The sequence below is a fragment of the Urocitellus parryii genome, chromosome 1, assembly GCF_045843805.1.
Source record: "Urocitellus parryii isolate mUroPar1 chromosome 1, mUroPar1.hap1, whole genome shotgun sequence".
Lineage (NCBI taxonomy): Eukaryota > Metazoa > Chordata > Mammalia > Rodentia > Sciuridae > Urocitellus > Urocitellus parryii.
Window position 1 is genome coordinate 249,536,844 of NC_135531.1, and position 12,937 is coordinate 249,549,780.

The 12,937-nt window shown below is 40.9% G+C and overlaps 1 protein-coding gene and 1 pseudogene across 1 annotated transcript in view; both read left to right on the forward strand.

The window, feature by feature from the left end:
- The first annotated feature begins 4,799 nt into the window (after window positions 1–4,799).
- LOC113190170 (tubulin alpha-1A chain-like) lies at window positions 4,800–6,081 on the forward strand (annotated as a pseudogene).
- A 2,343-nt stretch (window positions 6,082–8,424) lies between these two features.
- Aox1 (aldehyde oxidase 1) overlaps window positions 8,425–12,937 on the forward strand; it is a 69,705-nt gene continuing 65,192 nt past the window's right edge. Inside the window, exon 1 of the mRNA XM_026399333.2 lies at window positions 8,425–8,649. Coding sequence (XP_026255118.2) covers window positions 8,605–8,649 — 45 coding nt within the window. The 5' untranslated portion in view covers window positions 8,425–8,604. The remainder of the gene's footprint in view (window positions 8,650–12,937) is intronic.

Here is a 12,937-nt window from a genome sequence, read left to right on the forward strand (position 1 = left end):
ATAAAATCTGATGACTTTGGGGAGGGAACTAACCTTTGAGACCCTTTTGAGTTTGGTTTTTAAATTTTTATTTTAAAGATTGCTTACTATTCTAGTAATAAGTCCTAGACAATTTCTCACCAGTACAGGGGTAGGCCCAGAAATCTGCATTTTTAACCAATGCTTCAGGTAGTTCTGTGGCTAATTGTCCTAAGATCACAGGGAGACTACTAGAGGAATATAGGATGGCACGAAACTTCTTCATAATGTTAAAGGTGACATTTCTACTGCTAAGGTAGAATAGCCACCCAATAATGTCAGTATGTCAGTTGGATAGAGGAGGGATACTTTTGTTAGATTTTCATATATATATATATATATATATATATATATATATATATATATAGTTGTAGATGGACACAATACCTTTGAGCTTCACATGTGCTAGGCAAGTGCCTTACCACTGAGCTACACCCCCAGCCCCTTGTGTTAGTTTTTTGTCACTGTGATCAAAATACCTGGTGAGGACAAGTTAGAGGAGGAAAAGTTTATTTTATCTCACAGTTTCAGAGGTTCAGTTTATGGTAGGTGGATTCCATTGGTTTGGCCCAAAGTAAGGCAGAACATCATGGTGGAAGGACATGGAAGAGGAACACTGATCATATCTTGCAACCAGGAAGCAAGGAATAAGGGGAGGGGCCATAGGGAATATAAATCCTTATAGGCCACACCCCTCAGTGACACACATTCTACCTGCCTATGGTTACCACCTGGTTAGTCCATCCAAACTAGGATGGCCTGATTAGGTTACAACTCTCATAATTAATAATTTTACCTCTGAATATTCCTGCATTAACACAGGAGCTTTTGAGTGATACCTCATATCTAAACCATAACAAGACTCTTAAAAAAATAGTTTACACTGTGGTTAAGAGCTTGGCACCTCACAGTCTCTGTTCACTTTCCTGAACTATTATTTTAAGACTTTGTATACCTCTTAAATTCACTAAGGTATTATATTTTGGTTCCCTATTATTTCTATTTTTTTCTCCTTTTCATGAGATTTGTCCTTTTATTTCTTTCCCATGCAAAGTATTTTTCATTTTATATAGTCACATTTATTGAGCTTTTACTCTTGGTGGAATTTGATCACAGAATTTCTATTCCCTGATTGTAAATGTGTTTACCTCTGGTTTTATTCCCCCCTACATTTTAATTCCTGGTTCATGTATATTTTTTTATATTACATAGTATGATATGTAATAGAAAAAAATACACAGTGTGAAGTATGAATGTAATTTTTACCTTTGTCCATATAACTCCCCATTAATTAAGAAGACCATGTTACTACGGACTTAAAGTGCCACTTTATATTATATTCCCATGTGCGCTTAAATTTCTTTGATTGACTTTCTTCTGTCTTCTAGCCCTTGTATTTTTTATGACCAGTACTATACCCTCAAAATTATAAAGAATGAGAGTTTCAAAGCTTTCCTCATGGGTTTTGCACATTTCTTGATGAAATTGTACTAAGGTATTCTTTTTTACCTGGATAGTATAAATGTGGCATTCTCTTTGATTCTCTCTTCTAATTGATGATTGTTTGTTAGTTAGGTTTCCATTGCTATGACAAAATACCTGGGAAAAACAAAGTAGGAAAGATGTATTTTGGCTTATGGTTTCACAGGTTTCAGTCTATGGTTAGCTGTGGGGACAGGTGCATAATGTGGCAGGCCACTCCCCTTGTGCTAAGTGTGTGAGCGGCAGGTCACTTAACCCATGGGCACAGCCCTGGGCGTGAGGCCATGTGTTGCAGTCCCTGCGCTTGCTCCATGGCCTGCTCCTCGATTGGTCACTGCAAAGGCATCAGAAATAGCATTGGTGGCTGTCTGTAAGCTGCTTAGCTACTACCTGAGTATATGTACATGGTAACTGTGCAATAAAATCAGACCTGCTTCTTTCCTGGTCTCCAAAGGTCTTGATTAGTGACTCTGCAGTCACACTCTCTTCTACCCTGTTCCATGGACCTCCTTGCTGGATGAGAGAGAGCCCACACAGCCAGCTGTCTCCATTGCTCTGGATCTGAAGAGGCAACACATCAAGGCAGCAGGCCATGGTGGAGCAAATCTGCTTACCTCATGGCAACCAGGATGCAGAGAGAGAAAGGTGCAGGGGACAGGATACAGTCCCCAAGGGCATAACTCTAAGGATCTACCCACTCCTTTGAACTAGATCTCACTTTCTATAATTTCCATCATTTCCCAACAGTCCATTCAGCCATGAATCTATTAATAGGTTAATCTATTGATGACACTAGAGCCTTCGTGATCCAATTACTCCAGGTCCATGCAGTTGGTTGATGCTGGTTTCCTGAAAGGGACATGATAAGATTGTGAAGTGTAAAGCCAGCTGTTGTACTGAAGTGAATCACTCCTGCCAGAATGAACCATTTCTGCATGGTGCAACCAGGAACAAAGCACATTATTCTTCCTCCTCCATACTTCCTGTTTGTTTCTAATACCCTCTTTTGGTAGAGACCAAAAAGAAACCCAGAAAAAGAAAATAATTATTTGCAAAGACCTGGCCTTAGCAAAACAGTGGATACGTGTGGATTTGAATCTGAGACGCAATAGCTTAATAGCACAAAAGTGATCTATGAATGTTCTCCTTAAATGTGTTAATGAGATGAACTATATTCACAGATCTGATGATACTGAAACCTTGTTTTCATGAAACGAATCTCACCTTTTAATATATGCCAGTTATGGTCTCAACTCTATGCCTGACTCCATGATTTACTATATGACATTGGAACTCTGAAAGTATTGTTTCTGCTTTACTAGCTGACTTTTTTTTTAACCTCTGCCAATGGGATCACTAGAAAGAGATGGAAAAAATGGAAAGAAGGAAAAGGAATTTAATCTCCTCCTTCCTGTGGCTTTGCTTTTCTGTCTGCATCATCTCAGTAATGGCATCTAATCCAACGGCAACAGTTCCAGTCATCAGTTGGAGATACTAGCATTAGTTGGGTTTTGTCCCTCATCAGAGGCTTCAGGCCTGCCTTTATAGGAAGACTCCTTTAGTTCCTGAGGTATCAGCAACATCCTTGCTTTACCTGCTCCTTAGAGATCTCAATCCTACCCTGCTGAGCAGTGCCCTCCCTTAGAGGTCTCCTTCAAAGTTTCTAGGTTCTAATAACCCAACTTCCCTTTGTTACACTTGTTGGTTCTTATGCATTGCTAGAAAAATGAAAAATTGTATAAGCCTATAGAAAAGATTTTGATAATATCCAACACAATTTTATATAATTGACTCTGAAATCACACTTTTTCTAAAGTATACCAAAAATCCCTTGCAAAAATGTTAAAATATCATTATGGCATGATTTGTAATTACAAACAAAAAAGAACAATCTAGTAACCATCAACTGGGGACAGTTTATTTGAAAGCCGATTGAAATGAAAATTTCCTATCAAGTTCATAACAGAAAACTGAGATAGATAACTAACTTTGGAAAAAATATTTCGAATCTACATCCTCTGTAGGGTATACTCTAAGGAAAAAAGGAACTTTAAAGAAAACTTAAAACTTTCACTCACTAGTCTTATTGCTATCGTAATATTAATGTTCTTATTTTGAAATATATCTGTGAACAGGATAAACTATTAAGATTTTAGAACCAAGATTATTGACACACGAGAGTAGGGGTATGATTGTAAATCAGTCTGTTTTCTGTTACTATAACAGAATACCTGAGAATAGGTAATTTCTAAAGGAAAAAGTTTTGTTTGGGCTCGTGATTCTGGAAGTCCAAGAGCATTATGCTAGCACCTACTTGGCTTATGAGAGGACCTTGAGCTGTTTCAACTCACCGCAGAAAATGAAAGGGAAGTGAGTATTTGCTGAAGAGGCAAATCAGGAGGGGCTGCCTTGTGGTAACTAATTTGGTCCTGAGCAAGAATTCATGTGAGAAAGACATTAACTCATTCATGAAAGCTCTATCCTTTAAACAAAACACCTCTTACTAGGCCCTGCCTCCCAACGCTGCTGCCTCAACATCATTTTTGTAGAGACAAACTATATTCAAAGCATATCCAAGGTTTTTTTTAAACCTTTGCAATTTTGAATTTTAATTAAATATATCAATGTGAACTTATACTTTTTTTTTTGCCCCTTTTACTACTTTTTATATTTTCTAGCACTATCCATTGAAAATGCCTATAAACAATGGCAACTCATTGGCAATGAGCACCTCTCCCAGATTGTGGTTTCTCAATATTATTACCCATTCAAAGAAACCAGGGCTCTTTCAAGTATGTCTGATTTTAAGTCTGGGACAGGATATAGAGAAGGGACATTTTGTTATGCCAGAAAGCAAGAAGATTTTCAAAAATTCATGCAATCACATCAAAAGAACAAATTGTAGTTTGAAGATACGTCCCTTGGCTAAAGATGGGACATACAGCATTATTAGGAATAATAACCATGATTGATTAAAACACTGGCTATGGGAAAAATCATAAATTGATATGATAAAAGGGGAAGAGAGATAAAACACTTTGGATACTACTGTAGGTTAATAGGATGCTAACTGATTCTCTGAAAATTTATAATTTAAGAAAAAGTTATATAAATTTGTCTTTCTGGTATGAATTTAATTTGTGCATTATCAGTAGTTCTAGGAAAGGATAGGGAATTCTATTCAAAAGAATCCCTGCTGATGGCAGGTTCTCTTACACTGACCGCCTAAGAGTTGTAGTCTATGAAGCAACAACTTCTCTCCTCTCCACCATTTGCTCTGCAGCCAGAAAGCAGCAACCATGTGTAAGTCCATCTCCATCCACGTTGGCCAAGCTGGTGTCCAGATTGACAATGCCTGCTGGGAGCTCTACTGCCTGGAACATGGCATCCAGCCTAATGGCCAAGTGACAAAACTACGGGGGGGCGGGGAGGAGGAGATGACTCCTTCAACACCTTCTTTAGCAAGATAGGCACTGGCGAGCATGTCCTCAGGGCAGTGTTTGTAGACCTAGAACCCACGGTCATTGATGAGTTCGCACTAGGACCTACCCTCAGCTCTTTCACCCTGAGTAGCTCATCATCGGCAAGGAAGATGCTGCCAATAACTACGCCCGAGGTCACTACACCATTGGCAAGGAGTCTATTGGCCTTGTCTTGGACTGAATTCATAAGGTGGCTGAGCAGTGCGCAAGTCTTCAAGGTTTCTTGGTTTTCCACAGCTTTTGTGGGGGAACTGGTTCTGGGTTCACCTCTCTGCTGATAGTACGTCTCTCTGTTGATTACAAGAAGTCCAAGCTGGAGTTCGCCATTTACTCAGCCTCCCAGGTTTCCACAGCTATAGTTGAGCCCTACAGCTCCATCCGCACCACCCACACTACCCTGGAGCACTCCGTGCCTTCATGGTAGATAATGAGGCCATCTATGATATCTGTCGCAGAAACCTTGACATTGAACACCCAACCTACACTAACCTGAATAGGCTGATAGGTCAAATTGTGTCATCCATCACTGCTTCCCTCAGATTTGATGGAGACCTGAACGTTGACCTGACAGAATTACAGACCAACCTGGTGCCCTATCCCCACATCCACTTCCTTCTGGCCACATATGCTCCTGTCATCTCAGCTGAGAAAGCCTACAATAAACAGCTTTCTGTAGCAGAGATCACCAATGCTTGCTTCGAACCAGCCAACCAGATGGTAAAATGTGACCCCCACCATGGTAAATACATGGCTTGCTGCCTGTTGTACCATGGTGACTCGGTCCCCAAAGATGTCAATGCTGCCATTGCCACCATCAAGACCAAGCATACTATCCAGTTTATGGATTGATGCCCCACTGGCTTCAAAGTTGGCATTAATTACCAGCCTCCCACTGCGCGCTGTGTGCATGTTGAGTAACACCACAGGCATTGCTAAAGCCTGGGCTCGCCTAGATCTCAAGCATGCCTTTGTTCACTGCTACTTGGGTGAGAGGGTGGAGAAAGGAGAGTTTTCTGAGGCTCATGAGGACATGGCTTCCCTAGAGAAAGATTATGAGGAGGTTGGTGTAGATTCTGTTGAAGGAAAGGGTGAGAAATAAGGAAAGGAATACTAAAGTTAAAATGTCACAAAGGTGCTGCTTTTACAGGGAAGCTTATTCTGATTTGAACATTGAAAAGTTTTGGTCTGATCAATTAATCTGTATGTAGCATTGTATGTTCTCATATATAATTACTGACCCATGCTCTAAAACATGAATGCTTTGTCACAGACACAGGCTGTTCATTTCTCTGATGAGTTTTAAATAAAGTATTCCCTGTCAAAAAAAAACAAAAAAGAATTCCAGCTGATGAATACAGAAGGAATGCTAGAACTAGAAAAATTGCAACTGCCTCATAATAATACGAAGAATGTGAAACCAGTGAAGTGTTGAAGAGAAAATCATTATCAAGATAGAGATATCTTATTAAACTCATTGATAAATATTAGTGTCATTAAGAATGAGATAATCAGACTTCATACACCTCCTGGTGTGCTGCAATATACCTATGAAGTATTCTTTTTTGAATATTTATTTTTTAGGTGTAGATGGACACAACACAATGCCTTTATTTTTATGTGGTGCTGAGAATCGAATCCAGGTCCCGCCTGTGCTAGGCGAGCGCTCTACCGCTCAGCCACAATCCTAGCCCCCTATGAAGTATTCTTGACATACACACACACACACACAAAAAAAAAAAAAAAAAAAAAAAAAAAAAATTGAACCCAAATAAAATCAAGGCTTTGGGTCTAATATCCAGTGTATAGAAAATAAGTAGTATGTATGGAAGAACAAATAACTCCAGGAAGAAGTAATCAGTTATATTTAAAATGTGGATCATTTCTATGGGATAATCAGACAGGAGAGGAAGGCCAGTATGGGGAATGGCTGGTCCTCTAGCAAATTGTTACAGGTAGAAAAGACGAGTAAGTTCTGGTTTTCTAGGGTAAATACACTTGAGAATAATATATTGTATTGTATATCTCAAAATAGTGCGAAGAAAGGATTTTAAATGTGCTTACCATAAAGAATGATATGTTTAAAGTGATACATATGCTAATTGCCCTAATTTGACTGACACACAATGAATACGTAAATCAAAACATCACATTGGATGTATGTACAATTATTATAGGTCAATCAAAAAATACCATGAAAAAGGGGAGGAGAGAGGAGATTGTATTAGATTAAGAGACCACAAGCAATTACATTGAGAATCTTTTGCTTCATTCAAAGAAATCAAATGTAAAAATACTTTCTTTAGACATGGAGAATGGTATCATGCCTAAATAAGAAAACTTTTTTTTGTGTGTGTGAGTTTAATGTATCCTGAAGTATTTCACAATAAAAAGATGTGTTTGGGATTGGTTTTAAAAATTGCAGAAAGAAATGAAGTGTTGACCATTGCTACACCTTAGCCAGAGGGAGGGAGATGCTACTTATACACTTCTCTTCGACATACAGATTTAAAAATTTTTCACAATAAAATTTTTTTGTGTTTAGATAAATAAAACCATATAGGAAAATTTTCTAAGTATGTTAAGTAAAAAGAAGTCTGGGAAATAATGAGTTTGATCCTATTTGAGTTTTAATAAGTTTTAATGTGGATTTTAAAAATGCAAAACAGAGCCAAAAAGTTAACATTGGTAAATTCTCAGCATTCGTTTTTGGATGATTTTTAATTTTTGTACTTTTCAATTCCAAGTTGTTGTATTTTTCCAATATGTCTTACATCTGTTGTCATTTGTCAGGTAAATTTTATGATTAATTACTGGATAACTTGTCAATTATGATAAAACTTTTCCTTAAAAGTTCATATCAAAGTAGCTCTTGGCTTAAAAATCATAAATTTGTATAATCATTTGTAAAGCCAGAAGTTAAAGTTGTAAAAACCATCCGTTGTTGCCAGGCGTGGTGACGCACTCCTGCAATCCCAGTGACTCCAGAGCCTGAATAGAAGGATCGCAAGTTCAAGGCCAGCCTCAGCAATTTAGTGAGGCCCTAAGCAACTCAAAATTTTGAGATACCAAGGGCTGGTAAGTGCCCCTGTGTTCAATCCAGGTACCTGAAATAAACAAATAAACAAAAACAAAACAAAACAAAAAAACCCATCACGTTGCTTTCCTGCAGATCTGAATAATCAATGTGAGATTTTGGACCATTTGAGCACCAGACGGCAGCAGGCGAACTGGGAGGGGAGAACTTCAAATTAGTGGGAAAGCACCTAAAATATCACCCTAAAACGACCAAGGCGATGTCGCTGGGCCCACCGTGGCTGCCGAGGGAGCCACGCAGACGCCTAGCACCACCCCCGAGGGCCTGAAAGGGTCAGTCCCCTCTGGGCCAAAGGCCTCCGCCCACACAGCGCCGGTGACGCCCACAGACGTGCCAACCCGAGTGGCTTCCCAGCTAAAGCTCTGCGCCCGGGGCCTCAGCAGCACTGCCCGGGTCCGGGGGGCTGGTGGACCTTGGGCTCCGTTAAAACCCGTCTGGCTTGGCGGTCTGTACCACCCCGTCCAGCTGCCGCGCCTCCGGGATCCGCTGTCCTCTGCAAACCCGGACTGGGACCGCACGGCTGCCACCATGGACTCGGCCCCCGAGCTGCTCTTCTACGTGAACGGCCGCAAGGTGAGCGCGCCCGCGGGGCTGCAGTGGCTCCTGCCACAAGTTCCTGGTCCCTTAGGGCACGAGGCGCGGGCCGGGCATTCTGGTCCCCACCTCCACAAGGGGGCAGAAAAAGGAAGCCTTTCAGGGACTGCCCTGTCTTTTGGCCTCTACTCCCCGGATGTGTCAATTCCCTCTATTTTCAAGGCTCACAATCTGATTACTAACCCCATTCCCTCCTCAAACAAGGAGAAAAGAGTTTCTCTTACCCATCAAGGCCAACACTTCCAAATCTTCTGCTCCTGGAAACCTCAGCTGATAGAAGGAATGTCTTCCAATAGATTGAGAACAATCTAAGCAGATGGAGGAGACTTAATTCTCAGCGTATCTGAGCAGAAAGCATTTCAAGTCAGACCACAGGGATGAGCTGACTCAAAGCCATCCCCATCGTATCTCAGATGAAGAAAATATGACCTTCCGGAGTCACAGCAAGTTCCTGGCAGAGTTTAGCAAAGCCAGACTCTGGAGACTACCAATGTCCTCATAGGGCCCTCTGCCCTGAGGCTCTGTCGGCTTGTTCTGACTCTGGGACTGATCCAGGCAGGGTTTGAGTCATTCAGGTATAACAGAGCCCTGTGAGCATCCTTTGAAACATTCCTTGGACTTGGCATTGACTACTTGCTCTGAATGTTTTCTCAGCACAGTCTGACGCACTTTGAAGGGGGAAACCAAGGCAGGAAGGTTGAGGGGTTTTGTATTTGTGGCTGGCTTTGTGTTATATTTTCTTAAAGAGGATCCCCCAAATTACACGTTTTAAGCCCCATAAAAACTTCTGCCCCTGTTGCCTAGGTTCCATAGCAGATAAAATAAGCTGTTTTTTTCCTAAACTGTAATGAGGGACCTTTAGGATCCCTCACATGACTAGTATGAGAGAGTTAGGATAATGGGGTAGATTGACAGCATGTCATTTTTTCCCCTTTTTTATGACAGAATGGTAGACACAATCCTGTTGGTGGTAGTGATGGTATTTACTCAAACAAGGATTCAATTCCAGCTCTCTCATTGATCCAACCAGGACTTTCAGAGGCTCAGCCCCTCTCCTAAAAGGGGGCAATACGCTTTATAAAGAGTGACTATTTAATCTGCTTTATTTCTAAGGGCCTACATTATGCCAGCCCATGTTCACATTTATGGGAAACAGCAAGTCCACTGGAAACAACAAAGTTCCTGTAAGCATGGAGTTTACGCTGCCTGGGGGAAACAGACCACAGCAAATAAATAAATAGAAATGTAGGATGTTAGGCAGTGATGGGTGCTGGTATGAAAACAAAGCAAAGGGAGGGTATGGAGATGGGCAGAAGCTGATACTTGAGATGGGATGGACATTTTGGCCTCTCAGGGTGACATTTGAGCAGCAACTGGGAGGAAATAGGAGTAAGGCAAGCAAACACCAGGGAATGAGTATTTCAGGCAGACCGCAATGCAGGTAAAAGATCTGGGATCAGGAGGACTTCTGTGTGTTTATGGGGTAGGTAAGTAGAGCTGGAGGCAGGGCCAAAGGTCACATTAGAAGAGGAGTGTTAGGTGATAAAGGTTTTAGTTAGTGATTTCACCAATCTAAAAAAAAGACATACTGTAGTGAGGCAGCACAATTCACAATAGCTAAGTGTTGGAATCGACCCAGATGTCTGTCAATAGATGAAAAGATTAAGAAATTATGGTGTATGTATATGATGGAGTTCTACTCATCCAAAGAAGAGAATGAAATGATGGCATTTGCTGGCAAATGGATGGAAATGGAGAATATCATGCTAAGTGAAATCAGCCAAACTCGGAAACTCGAAGTTTGAATATTTTCTCTCTTATGCAGAAGCTAGAGTGAAATAAAAGAAAGGGAAAGGAAAGGATAAGATTAGATAAAAAGGGCTGGGGATGTGGCTCAAGCGGTAGAGCACTCGCCTGGCATGCGTGTGGTCCGGGTTCGATCCTCAGCACCTCATACAAAGAAAGATGTTGTGTCCGCCGAGAACTAAAAAATAAAAATATTAAAATTCTCTCTCTATATATATCTTACTCTCTCTTTAAAAAAAATTACATAAAGAACCAATCAAATACGAATTAATAGCCTAGCCACAGGAACTCTAGTAGAAGAAGGAGGGGGATCACAAACTGAAATTGAATTCCAGGCATGTATGAATTTGTTGGGATGAACTCAAATGCTCTGTGTAACTATAAAGCTCTAATAATTAAAAAAAGTTTTTATTAAGTGAAGCAATAGGCATTTTGAATCTAACATCTTCTTCCCCCTTTTTCCTCCCTTTCTTCCAAACAAATAGTATTGGGATTTTTAACATCATGACTAATACAAGTTCGTGCTCCATTGATTTTTAAGAAGAATAGACTTGTTCTTATCAATGGGCCCACCCTATCTATAGGCCAAATGTCCTGAGATAATTTGTAAAGTACACTCTGGAGATATTAGTTCAGTTTTTGCAGTTACCTCATTTAAAAGAAAAATCACATTAGCCTTTTTCTACCCTTTCTTTCTCTTCCAAATTCTGTTAGGTGTTCCAACGTTGACAAGCAAGCCTAATTATTAGATGGATAGAATTAGAAAAAACTTTCTGATTCCAAGAGCGAGGGGTTGTGGAGAATGGTGTGAGAGAGAAACCACCCAAAAGAAAGAGGTGTCTTAAAGTGAAAGTGAAACAAGACCTCTGGGATTAAAACATTGCCTTTGAAAAGGAATCTTGGAAGCTAATTAAGAGTCTTTAGGTGATGTGGTTGGTCTCTGGTCTGTGATTTTTGCAAAATCTCCCCATGTCACCAAAAGTTGTCATTAGGCAGGAGCTAAAGCCATCTGGAAAACAAAGCCAGCTCACATTGCCTAGAGACCTAATTATGGAGAAATTTATGAAACCATCTTCACTTTTCCAGGGGACCCCAGAAGAACAGTGACCCATTGAACATGAGTTTAAGGGAGGAAAAGCCCATGGATCAAGTATACTGTAGATACCATTTTCTAATCTCAACCAGGAAACTGAAGCACTTTGTTCCACCAGGGAGTGAAGCCTAAGAGACCCAAGGTGTAGGCTTTGGAACTAACAAGGCATAAATAAGTTTGAATTCTGCAACTGTGAAGCTACTCCACCACTAGACAGCTCTGGGGCCTCAGGCAAGGTGCTTCATATCTCTGAGTCTCAGCCTTCCCTTCTGCAAAATGAAACTAATAACCATACCTTTTCCTGTGGAACTGGGATGAAAATTAATTCCATGGTCAGCAAGGCGTGAACTATTGTTAATACCTGAGCTAGAAAGCAATCGGCTTCCTTAGTAGAGCCAGCATCTGCTCAGAGGAGCCAGGAAGACAGACAAGTGGTCATAAGCACGGTTTGCTCATTACTTGTTTAGCATTAGTGCAGAAATCTGTAAAGCGCTCTCTGTTGGTTAGTGTCCTTGATTTACCAGGAAGAGAAAAGAAATTTCTGGGATGCTGGGATGGCTGCAGTGCTTCGGAGAAAAGTGGAAGGGGTGGATGCAGATGAGGCAGCAAGATGCAGCAAGTGAGGCTGATTTTAAAACAACCCGAGTGTCCTCACTGCCTGTGCCTCACGTCTTCTTCTCTGCTGTGGATTCTTGTCCTTCTCTATTGTGTCCTACAGTGTTCACCTCCGTCTCCCCTCATCCTCTATCTCTCAGGCCTTGTCCTTCTGCGTGTACTTCCTTCCCTTCCTTATTTTCTGTTCTTTCCCCCTTTTTCTCTTTCTTCCTTCTGCCTCTATCTTAGATCTGGCTGAGCCTTGTACAGTGTGAACTTGGACTCTCTTGAAAGAACTAGCAGAAGTACAGAGGGACAGATTTCACCCTTGCAACATCCAAAGTTATGCTGGGATAGATACAGTCTGTGACTGTGACTGTGACTTCACTTCTGTCAGGCCCTTCTAGAATTAACTTTCTAGTCCAGAATCCCTGAGAATAACTCTGCTCTGCACCCTGCCCCACCCCTGGCCACCGTGGTCGTTCTGAGAGCTTACAGGAAGGATACTTGCTGGCTTTGTAATCTCCTCAAACACTTACTAGAATAAATATTCCAAACCAGCAAGGCTGCTTCTGTTAATTTTTTCCTAAAATATGTCAATGTCCTCAAGCCTAATATGCTTTACTCTCCAGGCTAACCAGATCCTTTCTCTCCATTAAAACTGGGCTTCTGCACATTCACCATCATATATATAAATTATATATATGATGTGGTATAAGCTTAAAAGTAACAGTAGTTGGGCTGGGGATGTGGCTCAGTGGTAGAGCGCTCGCC